Source organism: Marasmius oreades, chromosome 11, assembly GCF_018924745.1.
Source record: "Marasmius oreades isolate 03SP1 chromosome 11, whole genome shotgun sequence".
Taxonomy (NCBI): Eukaryota; Fungi; Basidiomycota; class Agaricomycetes; order Agaricales; family Marasmiaceae; genus Marasmius; species Marasmius oreades.
Window position 1 is genome coordinate 1731285 of NC_057333.1, and position 18233 is coordinate 1749517.

The 18233-nt window shown below is 48.2% G+C and overlaps 8 protein-coding genes across 10 annotated transcripts; 5 read left to right on the plus strand and 3 right to left on the minus strand.

Moving 5' to 3' along the window:
- Positions 1 to 1011: 1011 nt before the first annotated feature.
- Positions 1012 to 2307, minus strand: E1B28_003341 (uncharacterized protein; the record flags this gene model as incomplete). Its single annotated transcript, XM_043160316.1, has 2 exons — positions 1012 to 1970; positions 2082 to 2307. 2 exons carry the CDS (start codon positions 2305 to 2307, stop codon positions 1012 to 1014), a joined length of 1185 nt encoding a protein of 394 aa, XP_043002272.1.
- A 14-nt stretch (positions 2308 to 2321) lies between these two features.
- Positions 2322 to 2857, minus strand: E1B28_003342 (uncharacterized protein; the record flags this gene model as incomplete). Its single annotated transcript, XM_043160317.1, has 3 exons — positions 2322 to 2438; positions 2634 to 2696; positions 2765 to 2857. 3 exons carry the CDS (start codon positions 2855 to 2857, stop codon positions 2322 to 2324), a joined length of 273 nt encoding a protein of 90 aa, XP_043002273.1.
- An 829-nt stretch (positions 2858 to 3686) lies between these two features.
- E1B28_003343 (uncharacterized protein) lies at positions 3687 to 5405 on the plus strand (the record flags this gene model as incomplete). Its single annotated transcript, XM_043160318.1, has 7 exons — positions 3687 to 3802; positions 3848 to 4004; positions 4057 to 4197; positions 4262 to 4348; positions 4403 to 4675; positions 4731 to 5008; positions 5057 to 5405. 7 exons carry the CDS (start codon positions 3687 to 3689, stop codon positions 5403 to 5405), a joined length of 1401 nt encoding a protein of 466 aa, XP_043002274.1.
- Positions 5406 to 5967: 562 nt separating this feature from the next.
- On the plus strand, positions 5968 to 9683 carry E1B28_003344 (uncharacterized protein; the record flags this gene model as incomplete). Its single annotated transcript, XM_043160319.1, has 11 exons — positions 5968 to 6156; positions 6389 to 6692; positions 6751 to 6824; positions 6879 to 7006; positions 7057 to 7154; positions 7213 to 7349; positions 7405 to 8059; positions 8115 to 8265; positions 8316 to 8679; positions 8748 to 8926; positions 8978 to 9683. The coding sequence occupies 11 exons, from the start codon at positions 5968 to 5970 to the stop codon at positions 9681 to 9683; spliced, it is 2985 nt and encodes a 994-aa protein (XP_043002275.1).
- A 184-nt stretch (positions 9684 to 9867) lies between these two features.
- E1B28_003345 (uncharacterized protein) lies at positions 9868 to 10761 on the plus strand (the record flags this gene model as incomplete). Its single annotated transcript, XM_043160320.1, has 1 exon — positions 9868 to 10761. One exon carries the CDS (start codon positions 9868 to 9870, stop codon positions 10759 to 10761), a length of 894 nt encoding a protein of 297 aa, XP_043002276.1.
- A 292-nt stretch (positions 10762 to 11053) lies between these two features.
- Positions 11054 to 12365, minus strand: E1B28_003346 (uncharacterized protein). 2 transcript variants are annotated; one of them, XM_043160321.1, is made up of 3 exons: positions 12307 to 12365; positions 11855 to 12262; positions 11054 to 11797 (listed from the first exon to the last, which is right to left on the minus strand). In XM_043160321.1, exons 1-3 carry the CDS (start codon positions 12355 to 12357, stop codon positions 11144 to 11146), a joined length of 1113 nt encoding a protein of 370 aa, XP_043002277.1. In that variant the 5' UTR covers positions 12358 to 12365; the 3' UTR covers positions 11054 to 11143. The 2 variants fall into 2 exon arrangements, with proteins under 2 accessions (XP_043002277.1, XP_043002278.1); XM_043160322.1 differs by having other exon boundaries at positions 11855 to 12365.
- An 81-nt stretch (positions 12366 to 12446) lies between these two features.
- Positions 12447 to 15395, plus strand: E1B28_003347 (uncharacterized protein). Of its 2 annotated transcripts, none has more exons than XM_043160323.1 (5): positions 12447 to 13852; positions 13909 to 14112; positions 14174 to 14250; positions 14308 to 14488; positions 14549 to 15395. In XM_043160323.1, coding segments are annotated over exons 1-3 (1590 nt in total). In that variant the 5' UTR covers positions 12447 to 12467; the 3' UTR covers positions 14175 to 14250; positions 14308 to 14488; positions 14549 to 15395. The 2 variants fall into 2 exon arrangements, with proteins under 2 accessions (XP_043002279.1, XP_043002280.1); XM_043160324.1 differs by having other exon boundaries at positions 13909 to 14109; positions 14228 to 14250; positions 14549 to 14862.
- A 248-nt stretch (positions 15396 to 15643) lies between these two features.
- On the plus strand, positions 15644 to 18007 carry E1B28_003348 (uncharacterized protein). The gene is made up of 5 exons (XM_043160325.1): positions 15644 to 15955; positions 16007 to 16142; positions 16200 to 16577; positions 16639 to 17458; positions 17510 to 18007. The coding sequence occupies exons 1-5, from the start codon at positions 15719 to 15721 to the stop codon at positions 17829 to 17831; spliced, it is 1893 nt and encodes a 630-aa protein (XP_043002281.1). The 5' UTR covers positions 15644 to 15718; the 3' UTR covers positions 17832 to 18007.
- Positions 18008 to 18233: the final 226 nt, after the last annotated feature.

The following is an 18233-nucleotide window of genomic DNA, read 5'->3' on the forward strand; positions in this document are numbered from 1 at the left end:
CGGGTCTTTCCTCAGCATGGGTAAGCAGCATGATCTTCCTGCGTTCCTGGCCAAGCTAACGCTTGCCCTCAGCCCAACCTACAGCTCCCTCGTACATAGCTCAGACCACAAAAGACGACGTTGGATGTACTGCAGATGCCGTCGAAGCATGAGTCGGCATCGAGGTTCCAACAGAGCGAGAGTGGTGACTAAGCTCATCGCTCCTGCCTTGTCACAGTACTCCACATTCGACGCTCGCTCAGCGTTCGAACCTTTCACTCGTTTTTACACCCACCAACCCACCTCACATAACAATAAAACTTTACATCTCGTTTTCTTCTTGAATGCACAGAAACTACCAATACCCACATAGTTTACATCCCAGTTGATTCAGAACTAGTCAATCGAATTATTTCTTGTCAAGTTGTATTTCCACAGCCAACAACATATTAACAAGTGAAGAAACAGCTACTATTGCGAGAGAGTAAATAATCGTCGGAAAATCCCGCCCACCCAGCAGCGTGATCTTCCTGCGTTCCTGGCCAAGCTAACGCTTGCCCTCAGCCCAACCTACAGCTCCCTCGTACATAGCTCAGACCACGAAAGACGACGTTGGATCTATCATTCTCGCTGCACTTATACCATAAAAAATTGAAAATTTCACATTCTCACTCGTCGCTAACATGAATCTCCTGTGAAGTGGTCATTGCACCTCAGAGAATTGTGTGGTACGCTACAAAAAAACACCGCGATGGGCTACCTAAAAAGTCATAGAAGGTTCAAACATAAACTACTCCATAATACAATGAGGGGAGATTGAGACACTACTGAAAAGTCGAACATACATGGATATCATAAAGTATACATAAGCAGATGAGGAAAGGGCGAGGAGTGTATATCGTTTAAATGGTAGGTATACTATAGTAAGGGGAGTCTCGAGATGGTGGACAATACAGGAAGACAGAGCGGTGGATATAGACCGAATAAAAAACCAGAAATCAAAGCACAACCAAAGAAAGAATATTAGCGTGTTTACGTCTTCACGCTAGCAAAGGGTCCTAATGCAAGGCCATATGCCTTGGCCACCCCTTCTAGTACTTCAAACCTAGATTTCCATTCCTCCACCTCCCGCTTCAACTCGGAGTTCTCATTCTCCAAAGTCAAAATATACTCCAACTTCCGCTTACGTGACTTTCGCGCCGCGAGAGTGTTCTGCCGTCGTTTCTTCTCGAGTTGGTCTGTATCAGGGTGGGTAGACGACTTCGGTTCGTCCTCGTCAGCGAGCTCATCTTCTCCGAACCCGAGGAGAATGTTCGAGGCAGCGGAGTCGTTCAACCTTCGCCGTTTCGCAGCGCCATCATCCCTCCGGCTCGTAGCAGATGGAGTAAGATACCTCCTTGATTGCGTCGGTGCATCTTGTGGAATGAGGGCAGTGGGGGTGATGTTCCTTCGAGTACCGGTGTGGACGGTGTTGCTGCGTCGGGTTGGAGTGGCTATGGATTCGGTGGGAGTATGTGCAGCGGTAGCGGTAGAAGAAGTAGAGACAGGTGCCGTAAATGGAGCCGTTGATGCCTGGCTCTTTTTCGTCCCCTCCTTCTGAGAGTCAGTCATGCCCGTCTGCTCATACATCGCAGCTGCCGCATCCTGGAAAAGGCCGCCAAATGTCCCGTTGTACATATCGAAAGCGACATCATCATCATCATATGAATCCATGATAGGTGTGTTGAGATCCGCGCTAAATGGCGAGTCCTCCACTGGCCCATCGTCAAATGTCAGGAGGGGTGTGGTGTCGAGGAAAGCGGAGAAAGGTGATGATATAAATTCCTCGTTAACGTCGGAGAGCATCGGCGATGTACCGAAGTCATCGCCTAGCCCTCCTTCATACGGACTGGTAAGATACGGTGATTGCGCTGGGATGGACGATGGATGGGTATCCCGTTGACTGATTATTGGTTCCGGTGCAGGTGAAGGATCAGTTGCGAGCGTGGAAGCTGTGGGTGACGTATTCGAGGATGACGTTAGTGAGGATGAGGATGAAGAACGACAATAGTGAGAGGCGAGGTCAGCCAGCGTCCTTGGATGTAAACGCGATATACCCTCACCCTGACCGTATTGCAATATTCTTTTCACCTCATCTTCAGGTTTGGAGGCAAGCATAGATAAATAATTGGCCGCCAACTGCGACAATGGCTGCGGCTGAGATTGAGATTGGACTGCGGGCGCAGTCATGTCATGCTGAGGTTGTGGTTGCTTCATAGGTGGTTTAGGCAATACACTCGGTATACGGTAATGATTAGCCATAGCGGTCAGAGACGAATAGGAATCCATTTGACCAGCTTGTGCTAATGAAGATTGCGGTTGTCCATGCCGAGAGCCAGTGACCGTTGACGTATTAAGCTGAGATTGAGAGTTGGGGACCAGTTGAGTCGTAATGGTGGTAGACGTTGTTTGGTAAAGTTCTGGGGTAGAATAAATGAGTTCAGGCAAATAATCAGAGGAAGACCTCGTTAGCGGTAGCCAATTCGAGGATATACGAGGCGATTTGGCTGGAGGACTGGTGGAGTCCATATGAATCGGTCCCTTCGACCTCAGATTTGCCATAAACGCAGTTCTGGCTGAGATATTTGGATGGAGAACTGTGAATTTTTACTCACGAAGGTTGAGTTGATGGTGGTTGGGTTAAAAAGAGGAAAAACAAGGAATCGCCTCAGGTCGCTCTTTATATAACGCGACTAATAAGCGCCAAATCACGGGGCCGCCCAAAATGCTGTGCAGACAGCGACACGGACGCGTGTCGACGCGGCACGCCCAGAATTAAAGCTGTTTCTTCTTGATCCCTTTCGTTTCTCTCGCTATGCTTTTCTTTGAGTATATTCATACCCCACTGTCTTTATTTTCCCTCAGAAACTTGATCACTTGGGACTCGGCGGATGAATAAGCCTGATTATCCAATTTCGGTTGTTGGTGAGTCATCCTCTTCCAACCTCCTTCTCACGCCCGCTCTATCTAGCGCTGAAAGGTTTGCAGTGCAATACCTCGTGAGAGTTACGTATACTACAGGTTCTGGTAGAAACAACGTCAAGGTCATGATATAAGGGTCACTTCAATGGCGACTATGAACAGCTACTATGACACCAACGCCCACATACTTGGAAACTCCTACCTCCTCACGGCTCAGGCTGGAGTGAACGATATTTGATGGCGACTTCAGTGAAAGACTTTTAGCAATCTTATCTGAATCATACACGTTTGGCACTGAAATACGCTCAAATGAAGCCATTGTCTTTCGGGGTTCAACACCAATCTTTGCTGCCGATGTAAGTAAAATTTGGTCGTTCTTCAGAAGATTTCGCTGTGTTGACACACTGCTTTCTCAGCTCCTAACTCTGCATGAGCAAAAATTGTCCAGAGCCGCACATCCGGAACCACGGGTTAATATACTCTCGTCATGCGGCAGTTTTGGTCTCAAAGCTCATTCACATATTGAGTTACGAGCGAGTATAAAGGCCCGTATAGCTTTTGAGTTTGCACGCTCGAAAAGCATTCGGCCAACAACAACATCCGAAACGGTATGCAGAGACATGCGCTTCTTCACGCAAGAGACCATTGGGGTACTTTTGACTGTTCTTTCTCAGCACCGAACCCTCTGACTCGACTTTCAACCCGTCCTAGGCCATAACAAACCACTTGTAGCCCTGGCGGTTCGCATGGTAGAGGTGCGGGTAGACCTTGTTGTGACCATCATAACGACCAGTGTTATGTACCACAAAGTCATGAAAGAACTGTCCAAAGTTGACAACGAATCTATCATCTGTCAGATACGGTACGGTTTTAGATTCCATCTCAACGATCCTTGACACTGCTCCAGCATAGTCGACGTTGCTCGCAACAGGAACGACGCCTCTGAGCCCCGGTCAGAATTCGCTGCCACCTTTGAATCGCTTCTGAGATCCGAGCCGCTTACTTGTCGGTCATCACACAAAATACACGAAGGATTACCCGCTCCTTGCGTTGCGGTCATCGATGTGAGACTATCCGGGCTTGCATTTTGGGGGAATCGACCCTTACGTCTTACAGTCATTCGCAAGCTACGCGATCGATGCAATCGGAAAACGTATTCCCGTGTTCATGTGGCGGACTAGTCCGGCTGGCTCGATTCTGCGTCACAATGGTCCTCCTGAGCTAGGTGGTCGAACGGAATCGGATTCTCCACCTGATGTGAGGCCTTTTTATTTGCCCTTCCTATTTGTTTCGTCGGTATCTAATGATTCAATGAACACAGGTCATTACATCCAGTGACCGACCTGCTACTGTTGTACAGATTCCCGGGGCACCTCCGATGTATGACTACGAATGGACCCTGCAAGAGGTACGAATCGTAATCAGTCTAGTCATCATTCCCCACCAAGTCAGAAAACATTAGGTCGCTTATCCTCCAGGTCTTGTGCAAACTGTATGGAAGACAGCAGGACGGGTAGCTCAGATTACGGATGGAGTTCTGAACGTGTCCTGCTCTGCATTTGAACCTGGCGCCATAGCAGCGGCAGAGGATTGGTACAAGTCGATGGGGAAGAATTGGTATTCTGTGGGTCCGCTATCACTCCCGCCGAATAAGTACGCAGCAGCAGTAGCCACTCGAGAAACCGAGTTCCTTGACAAGATGAAGGGTCGGTTTGGCGAGAAATCGGTCATTTACGTTCGTCGCCCCCTCTTTTTCCCTTTCGATTACGACATCCTCATTGTACCTGCAGATTGCATTCGGCAGCTCGCCTTGGCTACCCCTTCCAAACAAGCTATGGATAGTAATCGACGAACTCATCACACATTGCGTTCCTTTTCTTTTGGCTCACCCTTCAAGGTCTTCCCATGTTCCAGATGAACACACGGCGAAAATCAACGACAGTGGACTAGGACTGGAGGTGGAATGGGTAGATCAGGAGGCTGTTCTTTCCCATCCCGCTACAGGTTGGTTCCTCACTCACGGCGGGTGGAACAGCCTTCAAGAAGCATTTGTCCACAAAATCCCATGGTGTGTGTCCGTTTCAACTTCAGAGCATCCGCTGACATTGGTAGATAGTATATTCTTCCCATTCAGCGCCGATCAACCCTACAATGCTGCGATGATTACTTTGAAACATCGAGCCGGGTTCGAGCTTCTCTCCGTCCGAGAGAAGGGAAGCAAGCCACCTTTCCGATGCAACGGAGCAAGTGACGAGAAGATGTTCACAGATGAAGCGGTCAGAAAAGAAGTAAGAGGGCTCCTTGTGCAATTGAAGGGACCTGGAGGACAGATGGTGAGGAATAACGCGGAAAGCCTTGGTCGTACGATGTTAAGTTGTTGGAACGAAGGACAGGAATCGGCCAGAAATCTGGAACGATTCCTGAGGCAATTCGCCGATCGACCTGAAGAGGTGCCAACTGGGTAGGAACACTACCCGGGAGGACAATTGTATTGTTTGTGCCTGGAACTTGAAATTGTTAACCTAAGATAGGACTCATGGTAATCAACTCCCTTCAGCGTTCAGATATTGACAGTACTGTAAAACCCCATCGAGGCTTACAGTATGGCGGCAGGGAATCTGAACGCAAACGTGCTCATGGACCCTCATGGACCTTGTAAATAGCTAATTTTACTGTAACGCACAAACCCCATTTGTTGCACCAAGTTGATGGGACTTGCCGCCATGTAGTATGGCATCGTCATCGACTTCGACAAGTACATCGTTCACAAAGGACAGAAATTAAGAAAGGTAAGTATCGGATTTCGTAAAGTAGCACTAGTAGCGTTGATTTCTGTCGCTGGACACACAAAACAAGGTCGGCCTGGTCACCGTTGAAGGTGGTGAGCGCGATCGGTGCAATGTTACGACGGCGGGGAACAGGATTTCAATACTTCGGCTCGGATCCAGGATCGGATCTCAATCAGCCCCGCTCTCTAGAAGTATATAACGAGCTGGAGCAACTTGCCGCTCTTCACGTTAATCTATCATGAAGTTCTCCCTACCTCGTCTTCGACCACTAACTATCGGTATTCGTCGTGAAGACCCCGCACGGATTTGGGAACGGCGAGCTCCTCTGACTCCCGAGTCGGTGTACGACCTGATTAGGAGCAAAGGCGTAGAGATTCACGTTGAAGGCTGCGAGAGGAGAATATTCAAGGACGAAGAGTATAAGAAGGTGTGTCTCCACTCGCTTCTTTCCTCAAGAGCAGCTCGCCGTTCTCTCGAGCAGAAAGGTCCAACAAAAAGGAGGTCATTATCGAAGAAACGTTCTCTGTTTTGTGGTCCCAGTCATGCTCGCTGAAATGAAAAGCTCGTTATCCTGTACAATACAAACAAGCCATCATGAATTCGATTCCATTTCCTCTTCATTCACCCCCAGAAAGTTTACTGAATCACCCACTTCATAGGCCGGTGCAACTATCCGACCCAATCTTAAGGATGCACATATCATCATGGGCATCAAAGAACCACCTTTGGAAACGCTGTTGCTTGACCCATTGCCGCTGTCGTCCTCCCGGTACGCCAGAACATACATGGCGTTCTCGCACGTAGTAAAAGGCCAAGCATACAATATGCCACTACTCTCTCCATTCTTGAAAGATCCATCTAAGCCCAATCAGAGACATCCTCTTCCCACTCTAATTGATTATGAGCTCTTAACCAACGAAACAGATGGCAAACGGACAGTGGGTTTTGGCTGGTTTGCAGGAGGTACGCCTTTTACCCTCTGAAAGTTCAATGTTTCAACTGTGCATTCGATCCAAAACAGTCGCGGGAGTCCTGGAATCACTTTCTTCGATGGCGCATTATCACCTTGAACATGGAGTCGCGTCGCCACTTCTGGTGTGTCCACATAATACTCAATCACCGACCTCTAACGTAGCTTTCTGTGTTCAGTACACTCCTCGTCCACATACATCTCCCTCTCTGGATGGGTTGCGGACGGCTCTGCGAGGGATTGGTGACCGAATAGCTACGGATGGTACTCCGCGGCCCTTGGGTCCCTTCGTGATCGGTGTAACCGGGTCCGTTCCACTACGTGTTTTCCCTTATCAACTACTGACATCTACTACAGAACCGGTAATGTCGCTGCTGGTTGTCTCGACATGCTGCAGGAACTACCTATTCAACATATAACAGTCAAGGATTTGCCGCGAGTGGTAAAGGATCCGAGTAAGCATGACTTTGCACAGATTAAGATTGGTCTGTTCACTACCGGCATTTCTTCCAGACACCCCCTTGAACGCGATATACCTCGTGCACGCAAAACCCAACGATTATTTTGTCAGGAAAGGCTTCTCCGTGCCTTACTCTCGAGAGGATTACTACGCTCATCCAGGGGAATATATCTCTGTCTTTGCTGAGAAGGTAAGTCGAGCTTTTCGTCCATTACTCAGAATGGCTGATCTGCTGTTTCCACCAGGTCGCACCTTATCTCACCCTTCTCCTAAACGGCGCTGGTTGGGCCCCAGGATACCCCAGACTAATGACAACCACACAACTTGAAGAAGCTCTAACCAAAGCGAAGAAACTGCCGGGGGGTAATGCTTTCCGAGGAACCAACATTGGCGATATCAGCTGTGACGCCGGAGGTGGCCTACAGTTCCTCACACACACTTCGACGCTCTCGGATCCATTCTACAAAGTACGACCCAGAGCGGATCTACCTGAGGTGCAAATCATGGCCGTGGATATCCTTCCTACCACTATTCCCTTGGATGCTTCGAAAGGCTTTTCAAATGGATTGAAGAAATATTTGAGAGGAGTGATCCATCGTTACAGTGGTGGACAAACCGACGAGGTCGTTGAGAGGGCTTTGAAGAGAGCGACAATTGCGGAGAATGGGGAGTTGACTGAAAGACAAGCTTGGTTATGGAAATGTGTGCAAAAGGCTCGGCTAGAAGCTACTTCGCAAACTTCGTCGAGCGATTCCTCTTCAACATCGTTCGGAACGAGTCACGCAAGCGTCAGCAAACCGAAACGAATTGTCATCCTTGGAAGCGGGATGGTCGCTGGCCCTGCCATCGAGTTGATTCGTGCCCGTGCTAAGAGTAAAGGGGATGTCCAGTTAGTTGTCGGTAAGCCGCATTTTGCAACCTCTTGGTTACCCATCCGATTAATTGAGATGTCAAGCGACCAACGAACGAAGTCAAATCGAAGCTATGAAAGAGCTGTTCCGTCAGGATCAGCCCGATGACACTGTCATCTACCAGATTATCGACATGAGCGACCAAGATGCCGTGTCGCGATTGATCAATGATCCTCAGGTCGAAGTGGTCATCAGGTCAGTAAATAAATCCGCACTCTCCTTCGTTTACTGAGTAAAACCACCAGTCTCCTTCCCGTTCCTTTCCATCCCTCCATCGCAGATATATGTATTCAACATAAGAAGCACCTCGTCACAGCGTCGTATATTTCCCCTCAGATGAAGGCTCTGCATGATCGCGCCCTTTCCGCAGACGTTCTATTGCTGAATGAGATTGGGCTGGATCCAGGCATCGATCACCTATCTGCTATCGACTTGATTGAACGTCAGCAAACACAAAAGAAGCAAGTACTCTCCTTCATATCGTTCTGTGGTGGACTTCCTGCCCCTGATGTGAAAGAAATGGGCCCACTCAAGTACAAGTTCAGCTGGAGTCCGAAGGGTGTGTTGACTGCTGCGCTCAATTCAGCCAGGGCGAAGTTACGGGGGCAGGTTCGTACTTCCGCTGCAACCAGTCATCCTTAGAAATATTGAATGGTTCTCTCTCGTTTCGCAAATAGGAATTCGAGGTTCCGGGAGATCAACTGTTGAAGTTGCCTTTCGACGAAGTTTCCATCGGCTCGGGTCCGTTCAGGACCTCATTGGAAGGACTGCCGAATCGTGACAGCTTCCCCTACGCAGAGACATATAACCTCGGACTTGTCAAAGACCTCAGGACTATACTAAGAGGAACCCTAAGGTGTGCATACATGGTGATTTATGGTTTTTCTTTACGAACCACCCCCCATAGATACAAGGGGTTCTCAACTCTCCTCGACTTTTTCAAATGCCTTGGACTCCTCGAGAGCAACGCTAACGTACCAGCTCTCCGTTCGTGGGCTGAACTTGTTTCCCAAGCTCAAAGGCTCAGGCGTGAGCTCTACCCCAACGCAGAACATATCGATCTCGGAGGATTATCACGGAAGAACAACTCGGACATGGAAGCCTTAACTTGGATGTTGAGTGACGCAACGGGAAGTGGCGCTCAAACAGCCTTCCAAACAACCAAGACCCTTTTCCTCCAGGGAGGTTTACCACCACTTCCGTCGACACCAACCTCCCCGCTCGACCTCTTCACTCTTCTTCTCTCTCATAAGCTCAGATACGCTCCTGGGGAGCGTGATGTCGTGGTCATGTCCCATGAAGTCATAACGACCGTTCCAGGACAGGTTGATAAGGAAGAAGTACACACCTCCTCCTTGATTGTTTATGGAGATGAGAGGCATTCCGCGATGGCGAGAACGGTCGGGTCGCCGGTTGGCCTTGCTGCTCTGGCGGTATTGGATGGAAGCGTTGATAAGCGTTTAAGGGGGGTAATGGGACCTGGACATAAAAGTATACGGAAAGGTCTCTTGACGGGGTTGGAAGGTCTTGGGTTGGGGTTGCAAGAGAACTCGAAGATTGTTGATGTTAGAACGACGAATTCTATGGAAAGTGTACTAAGGGTTATTTCCTGAAAAGATTTGGACTCAGTATCTGTCAAATTGAACTCCGGATTCGTGCCACTAGTTCGAATTCTATGTATTATAGCAATTTTGTAAATGTAGTTATTTATATTTAGCTTTCATTACGCTTGAGACGACGCGACGCGGTGGTTCGCGGCAACGTGACTTTTTGTTTCCTTAAGCTTCTCTGAACTCAATGGTGGTGCCCAACTTCAACAAATCACGCTCACCTCCCACTACACCCAATCTCTTCCAATATGATCTTGGACCTGGACTTCTGTTTGCATCGACTGCGAAAAGCGCAACTGGGACACCACACAAACCTTCAACAGTGGTTGGGAGGTCTCCCGGAACACCAAGCACCAACTATGATGTTGGTTACTTGGCCTTTCCGGCTGGTTACAACAGTCCCTATACCTCTCACAAACCGGAAATTGAATCCAAGGAATCGAAACCCCCAGAGATCTCCGACGAACATTCTCGGTCTATATCATCTACGTCCGAAAGCCAAGTTTCTCCCGAACATATAGCCAAAATTTCGCAGGAAACTGCCGAAGCTCTCCGAGGGGAGGAAGAATGGGTACGGAGTGGTGGTATCCTTCGGGATGCTGATGGCCATCGGGACTTCAAACGCACCCAAGAGATAAGAGAGGAGTTGAGGTTGAGAGAGGTTGAGAGGAAATTGTTGCAAAAATGGGAGGGTTATGAGTCCAGGTGGAAAGAGTTGATGAAGAGGTTGCACGAAGACCGTTTGATTACTTTCGACGATATACCGTGGCCGGTTTGTGCTGAAGACGAGTCGGAAAACTTGAAACCAAAGAAGAAGAAAGGCAATGAAGAAGAACGAAAACCTATAATACTTGAAGACCTAACGACAAGGAATGTGGGGGAGTTTTTGTTGGGACCGCTGAGGGTACGCGGATCGACGATTTCAAGGAAGGAGCGGATACGAGCATCGTTGCTAAGATGGCATCCTGATAAGCTTACTGGATTGCTGGCAAAGGTCGTTGAAAACGACCGGCAGTCTGTTGAAAATGGGATTGGAATTGTTGTCAGAGCTCTACACGAACTCAACAACAAGTCAACTTGAGTAGTGGACTTCAGGTGACGCATTTCTCTGCAAATTTTCGTGGTACCCTGCTCACTGGAACTAGAAAACGGCCTTTATGTAGGTCAACTGCAACTGACATGATCATCTCTCGTATACACCTTCAGGAGATGGACGGTGAGTCTGTTCGCTATCTTCCACACGCGTTGTCAATCAACTTTCTTTCAAGGCATGTCCTTCGATAATATTTATACCCAGCTTCAATCTGCTCTCGCAAATGTTTATCTGTAGCACGCTATGTAGGATCATTCAATAAACATGGTATTTCCGCTATCCTCGTGTCAGCATTAGTAGACAGAACCACTGACAAGCGAGTGCTAATCATGAAAATTCTGCTTAGGAAGTCTCAGTATGAACACCTATATTATGAGGTCCACGGCATCTTCAAAACGTTGTTTCCTGTCTCCTCCTCGTTTCCTGGCCTTCCCCAAACCACTTCAGCCGATGGTGGGCTACCCTCCCGACCCAACTTCATGACGATGCAAAAAAGAGTTCGACTCCTGGTCTCGATTGGCCGTTCTGGGTTCCCTTGCGCACATATAGAGACGGGTGCATTGAGAGTATCTGAGAACAGCTGTTGTCGAAGAGTTTCTGCATGCACCGGTCGCTTTTGGGTTTTGGCCCAATCGCCTAACAAATGATTAACCCTTTCCAGCCTTTCAATCGTTCCGATTCCCTCCCAGAGAGGTTCTTGAAGCCCAGTGGAGCGATTTGAGAGAAAATGATTGGTGTGGGTGATAAAGCCGTGTTGGTTAGGGAAAATGTAGGCGTTGCCGAGAGGTGAGAGTTCCAGTCCCATGGAACCCGTAGGATCTGCAATGAGGATATGCTGAGCGGAGGCAACGCCACTTAAGGACTCCAGCTTGTGAACCGCTGCTTTTAAGGAGGTCGATTGTAGACATAGACGGAGGGCAACATGGATCGGAAGTTTCTTTGCATTTGTTGGATGTGCTCGAATAGCATTGAGACACACCCCCACCGATGCAGAGTTGAATCCTATTTTTCCTACAATTCCTGCCTATACAGGGGTATTAAAAGAACGAGGATTCCTAAAACGCTATCAAGAAATACGCACCTCAGCGACCATGTGAATCTTGGGTAAACCAGGTTGTTCGATCGAGACCATGGCGAGGTTTCCTTGCACTGGCGGAACCCAATCCCAGTTCTGAGCCAAGAATATCTGGCCAGTGGAGGGTATTTTCCAACCTAGACTCGTACAACCATCGGAGAAGAGTCCAAGAGCGATCTCTGATCTCGCATTGAGTGCCACGATGTCTAGGATATCAAGGCCTGCCCCTTCGGCAATTCCTTCCATTTCTTCATATATATTCGGAGTAAGGGTCGAAATGGTCTCTCGATATTCGTTACTGATATCTCGGACGGCAGTCCAGTTCAAGTTAGATGTCCGCTGAAACATGGCTTCGTAGACTTGTATCTGACTTCGGATCTGCTGTGATAGCCTCTTGCCATGTTCAATGCCAACCTTCTACACGTAAGCGGTCGCCAAGGGAGAGAAATAAGTCCTACTTCTCGAGGAGTTCCTCTGAGTTCAATTCGTGGAGGTGGTGGTAAAGGCATATCCGGTTCGGCACCTCTTTCCGGACCGGGATGGAATAGCTTAAGAAACAAATCAGAACAAACAACACACCTTTAGATAAACAGCGCGTCTGACCTTTTGCTCATCGACCATGGCGGATACCTCCACCTACAATCACTTTTATAATTCTTTTGGTGACAATGGATCGCCAGAAAAGCTCGTTATCTCTCCTCTGGATGTGCCTTACAGTCCTGATCTTACTGTTTTCCCTTGCTATTCAGACGATGATTTGGGCGACTTACCCCTCCTATACCCATCATCGTCGCCAGATTCAACTCAGTCAAGTTTGGGATCATCAAACGAAACCATCATCTCTGAGCTTCAGAATCTGATACGTGCTCGTTGTCTTGAACTTCACACGATTAGTGGTCATCATCATCCGGAAGATCGCGATCCGACTACCAGCCCTCTAAAATCCTTTCCTCCTCAGGTTTTCCTCAAGCCCCCTAGAGGTGACTTGGAACGTGACCACACCGAATATCCTTCTCCATTCCTACCCGTGCTTCCCAGCAAGATGCTCGAGGACTACCATGCCTTGCAGGAGGTCCTTTGTACACCGTCAGCAAGTCCCCAGCGTAAGATCGGCGCCGCAGACCACTCAACATCTCATCATATCTCCCCTCTTGCGGATATTGCTAATCTCAATCATTCACCAAAAACCCCATTCGACAGAGCTCTCGATATTTTTTCCGATCTCTTATCTTCTTCGGACTCTCCAGTTCTGCATCGCTCCCCGGATCTCTTGAAAGGACCCTCAGGAAATGTCTGTGCTTCTGTTGTTCAAAATAATGGTACTGGGTCGCCGTTATCTCCATCGTCCCCAATCTCGTTTATAGAGTCTGCAAAGGATGATTGCTTTTCTCATTGCATAAAAGGACATAATGTCAAGACACCTACTCGTACCACTCCTTCGCTCTCTGCGCGCCCTTCGACGAGTCCACTGACGCCTATCAGTGACGGTATGGAGCTGGCGTCCAATCTTCCACCCAAGCTCAAGATCAAAATTAAACCAAGTTTCACCAATTCGACGGTGAGCAGCACAAAGCGAAAAACCGATCAGAATCATGATCCGTCACCCTCCAAGCGGACCCGATTCAGCGTCCGTCGACTTCTACGTGAAACTCAAATACAGGCAACCCTCACTGATCCTGTCGATGCAAACACTTCTGCTCCCATTGTCTCAGGGTCTGAGAAGAAATTCCGGACATCCATCAAGGATAATGACTCGCAAGTCTCTCACCCCCCAGCTCGCAGACAAAAGGCTCAAGTCGCAGACCAGATCGTTCCTTCTTCCTCTCGTCCGCTCGTCCGCTCCGCTAGCGTCGATCGTGAGATGCCCGTTACGACTCATTCTTATACTCAGCGAAGCTTCTCCCACCCAATCAGGCCAGGGAATTTCATTGAGGTATCGCCCGACTTGTCACTGTTCTACCGACGATTCCCTGCAAGTTCATATTTCAAGACAAACGATGCCGAGTAACCTTTTTTTGTTCCTCGTTTCTCATCCAACTTAATGATGCCCTCACTTTTAGATCTCCTTTCACCCTTTTTAGGGTCATTAATCCAGGAGGAACCTATAATCCACCAAAGAGCGCGTTCGATCTGTATACCCCTCGGTTTGTGAAGGGGAAGGGCAGGGACAAAGTAGGGCTTTGCCCTATTTGTATTGAAAGTGTGGAAAGAGGCGGCGAAGGGAAGGCTTTGTGGTTTGCCATGAAGTTCTCCGCGTACAAGTAGTAAGGCTTTCAGCTTTCTTGATTCATTTGTTTCTCGGGCTTACGTTATATGTCATTCTAGGGTTTGTTCTGTTCCGAGTTGTGATCTTTTGCTAACTTCCCATACTTGATCCAGCTACCACATGCAATACATGCATGGTAAGAGTAGTTCCTCTTTCTTCGGACAATCGGTGATGTGACAGAACTCTCCCACAGGCATCTCAGCCGCGTCTGCACTGCCGTTTCTACCCCCGCTTGCGTTTCGCATCTCAAAGCGACCCAGAGCTATGAAGACCGAGAAGACAGTTATCAAGGAGGGTAAATGTCACCAGTGCCAGAAATGGATTCCGGTCGAAGGTGTAAAGGACATGGAAGTCAAGGTCAAGGAGATCTTTTGGTCAGAACTTCCTTCTCGATTACTACCTTATTCGTTCCTTACTCGCCTCCTTATCGATAGGTGGAAACACGCAGCCGCCTGTCATAACGCCTCATCTGCTAGTTTAGGGTTCGGTGACCAAGGTTCAAGCGATGTCTTCGAGCAAGACTATGTGTACCGCACTTTGAAGGAAATGGAACTCGAGGCGGATGATGAGGTTGACCCTGGTGGTAGCTTGGATAAGAAGCATGTCTAATTTTTGTTATTCTTCCTTTGTTTTTTCCCTATTTTCGTTTGCTGTTTCTTCTCTCTACATTGGACCGATTTGTTTGTTTGGATGGATGGAATCATAGATCGTCATCGTCATAGTTGCATTCTGCTCGTTTTCCCGTCTCATTTGGAATGCTCACTATTTTATTCCGTAACATCGATTTACGTGGATGCACCAATACAATAACTGCACGTCGAGGCGTGTAACTAAATGAGGGGTATCTGAGTAGAACGCAAGCCAATTCCTGGCTTTCGCACTCGACTTTAATCTTCGAAAACTACGATTTTGCCTCGTGTTGACCACCCCAAACTCGCCAACTTAACCGTGTCTCTGAAATGTTTCCCTCTCTTCCCATAAACGTGAATTTGTAAGGCGCCAAGCGCACTTCCGAATGCAAAAACGAGACGTCCCGAGGCAGGCCACCCTCAGAAGAACCTCGTCCACGACTTGGAATTCTCCAGCTGGAATCTGGTGTTCCTCACGGTTCACCCGAAGTCGAGAAGTTGAGCACAATTATTCGTATCCGAAGATATGGCTTTCCTCAATACGTTTGTGTGAGATGGCCTCCACCTTTGAACGATTCTCGTGAAGGCAGCTCGAACTTCCCCATTGCATGTGTAGTCGTCGATGTTTGATCGGTTTATTTAACAATGTCGGTTGGCGCCTAACACAAAAGCGTGTGGTCAGAAGAAGACACAGTTCCTACGAGGAATCAAAGAAGATGGTACTACTGCTCACTTCATAGAATCATACTTCGTTGGGGAAAGGTTCGCGGTTCATGGCGTCGAAAGACTCGAAGGGGCGAGGTTCGGCAATTAAAACTACGCAATTGACGGGGCAAGGCGGAGAGGCGTGGGAATATAAGTATAACTCCATCCGGCAATCCGGCAATGGTAATGCGTAACCTCCTCGGTCAGCACTTTCACTTCCGTTAGCCCGACTTTTGAGGCTCGCATGACACCTCTAAAATTCCACATTCCATGTCGACCAGTATCTCTCTAGCACGAGGATTTCAGAGTCGAGCGTCTAGGGATGCTTTTCGAGTATTTCGAGGACTAAAGACCACTTCCCGTCCAATCGAAAAACCCCATCCGAATCGTTTCAGACAATATGTACGAAGAACAGGATATCTGGTGGCTGGAGTGGCGACTCTATACGCCGTTGACCGCGTATTCAATGCCTCTGCTATCGCACGGAATGCTAGGACGCTGTATACCGTACGTCTTCCCATTAAAGGGTCACTGTACTTCCCCTGACTCCGTTTACAGTGCGCTATGATTACTTTGGATTACAAAATTAACTTCACAGAAGCAAACAATGACCACATACCTGAACTCCACGAGAGAGTGGCTAATAGAATGTATGATTTATTTACATCCAATGGCGGGGCGTATATCAAAGTCGGTGAGTATTAATTTGTTTCTTCAATGGTCTTTGGATGATGATTTATCGTTTCTAAAGGTCAGGCGCTAGCAGCTAATGCGGCGTTCCTCCCAAAACCTGTACAAGAAAAATTCTCCAAATTGTTCGACGATGCACCTCAGGTCCCGTATTCTGAGATCTTGGAAGTTTTTCAAGCAGAATTTGGCCGGCCTCCTGCTGGCCCCAATGGTATATTCGAGGTTTTTGAAGAAGAGGCCGTGGCGAGTGCGAGTATAGCCCAAGTCCACAAAGCAAAACTTCGGCCGGTGGAGGGTGACACCGAAGAAAAATGGGTGGCTGTCAAGGTGCAAAAGCCGGCCGTCGCGAAACAGATGAATTGGGACCTTGGGGCGTATCGGCTAGTGATGTGGATGTTTGAGAATTGGGCTTTCGACCTTCCGGTCTACTTTGTCGTTGGTGAGTGCCTGCACTTTTCGTTTTCTCATCCAAACTGGGCTCAAGGATACCCATCGGACAGATTTTGTATCCGACCATATAAGACGCGAGCTCGATTTCCTTCTAGAAGCCGAAAATGCGAAGCAAACTGCTCGATTCGTTTCATCTGAGCCTCGTCTGTCGCAAACTGTCTACATCCCGAAGGTCTATGATCAATTCACCACTAAACGTGTTCTGACTGCCGAATGGATTGACGGTGTTCGTCTCAGCGACCGTGCTGGAATACGTCGTCTCATTGGAGCTGAGAAGGACTTAATCACCTTGAAAGCTGTCGTCCCAGCGTCTGTCGACTCTCCTCATGATTCTCTCCCCATCTCCTTCAGCTACCCTGCAAAACCTCTCAAAGGTGGCGTCAAATTCATCATGCAAACAATGGTCGAGCTCTTCAGTGCACAAATGTTTAGCTGGGGGTGGGTACACTGCGATCCTCACCCAGGCAACGTCATCATCCGACCGAACCCTCAGCATCCTACACGACCACAACTTGTATTACTGGACCATGGGCTCTATGTGCGGGTAAACGACGAATTCCGGAAAGATTGGTCGGCGTTGTGGAAAGGCCTTCTCGTCGCCGATTACAACATCGTCGAACAGATAACCAAGAAATGGGGTGTCGGTTTACCGGACATGTTTGCTAGCGTTACGCTTGCCAAGCCGGTGAAATTATCCAAGAAGGATAGGGATCTGGCGAAGGAACAGCAAAAGTTGAAGAAAGAATTGACGGAGTACATGAACATGAGCCAGTATGAGCAAAGTGTGGTTATGAAGAAGAAGTTGAAGGTTTTCTTGACGGATACAGATCGGATGCCTAAAGAGTTGATTTTTCTGATGCGTAATATGCGGTAAGTTCTACACTTCGTACAGTATCTCTGCGAGGCTGACTGTTTTGATAGAATCGTTCAAGGAAACAACCAATCCTTTGGATCGCCAGTTAACCGTATCAAAATCACCGGCTATTGGGCCTCTCGTTCCCTAACGCGGGCCTCCAACTTGACCTTCTCCGAACGAATCAGAGAATACACCAATCATCTTGCATTCCGTGGTGTAATGATCTCTCTGGATATCGCGTTTTGGACGACAAGAATAAAGCAATGGTTTTGGGCCAAGTTTGGAAGAATGGCCCACAGCTTCGAGGATGAGCTCGAGAAGACGATGAGAGGATTGATGAAGGGGACCTTAGGGATGGATGTTGAAACAGGAGTTTTCAACGGATAGAAGAGTTGTCAGTTATATGCAGAACTATTATAATACACGGGACTGTAATTCAGGATGTATTAATCATTACATAGACTACAATCGATTCATGGTTCCCGATCATTCTGCATCATAAGAGTTATCGAAATCCTCTAGTAAAATTTGGTCAATCCATCAATATCTTGCCAAGACCAACCAGACACGTCAAAGTCAACTAGATAGCCCTCTCTTCCCCTTGCACCATTACATCTTGGAGCCTGCTATCCCGGAGGACAATATTGTTCGAATGCCCTCTTGGGGCAGTCTTGACGTCAACATAGACGGATCGGGGAAGGAGATGATCACGTTGAAACTTTTGAAGTTGATACATAGTCGTAAAGGTGGGCGAAACGTTCTGAGCTTTGGACAGGCGCCAGTCCGAAC

What these genes read in the sequence shown, in the direction of transcription:
- E1B28_003346 (XM_043160321.1), bottom strand. Translation starts at nt 12,357, where the DNA reads ATGCCTTTACCACCACCTCCACGAATTGAACTCAGAGGAACTCCTCGA. An exon ending in TCAGAGGAACTCCTCGAGAA is followed by an intron (nt 12,263 to 12,306) that starts GTAGGACTTATT and finishes TACGTGTAGAAG; the next exon opens with GTTGGCATTGAACATGGCAA. An exon ending in AGATTCACATGGTCGCTGAG is followed by an intron (nt 11,798 to 11,854) that starts GTGCGTATTTCT and finishes ACCCCTGTATAG; the next exon opens with GCAGGAATTGTAGGAAAAAT.
- E1B28_003347 (XM_043160324.1), top strand. Translation starts at nt 12,468, where the DNA reads ATGGCGGATACCTCCACCTACAATCACTTTTATAATTCTTTTGGTGAC. An exon ending in CCACATGCAATACATGCATG is followed by an intron (nt 14,251 to 14,307) that starts GTAAGAGTAGTT and finishes ACTCTCCCACAG; the next exon opens with GCATCTCAGCCGCGTCTGCA. An exon ending in AAGGTCAAGGAGATCTTTTG is followed by an intron (nt 14,489 to 14,548) that starts GTCAGAACTTCC and finishes CCTTATCGATAG; the next exon opens with GTGGAAACACGCAGCCGCCT.
- E1B28_003348 (XM_043160325.1), top strand. Translation starts at nt 15,719, where the DNA reads ATGTCGACCAGTATCTCTCTAGCACGAGGATTTCAGAGTCGAGCGTCT. An exon ending in ATGCTAGGACGCTGTATACC is followed by an intron (nt 15,956 to 16,006) that starts GTACGTCTTCCC and finishes CTCCGTTTACAG; the next exon opens with TGCGCTATGATTACTTTGGA. An exon ending in CGGGGCGTATATCAAAGTCG is followed by an intron (nt 16,143 to 16,199) that starts GTGAGTATTAAT and finishes TCGTTTCTAAAG; the next exon opens with GTCAGGCGCTAGCAGCTAAT.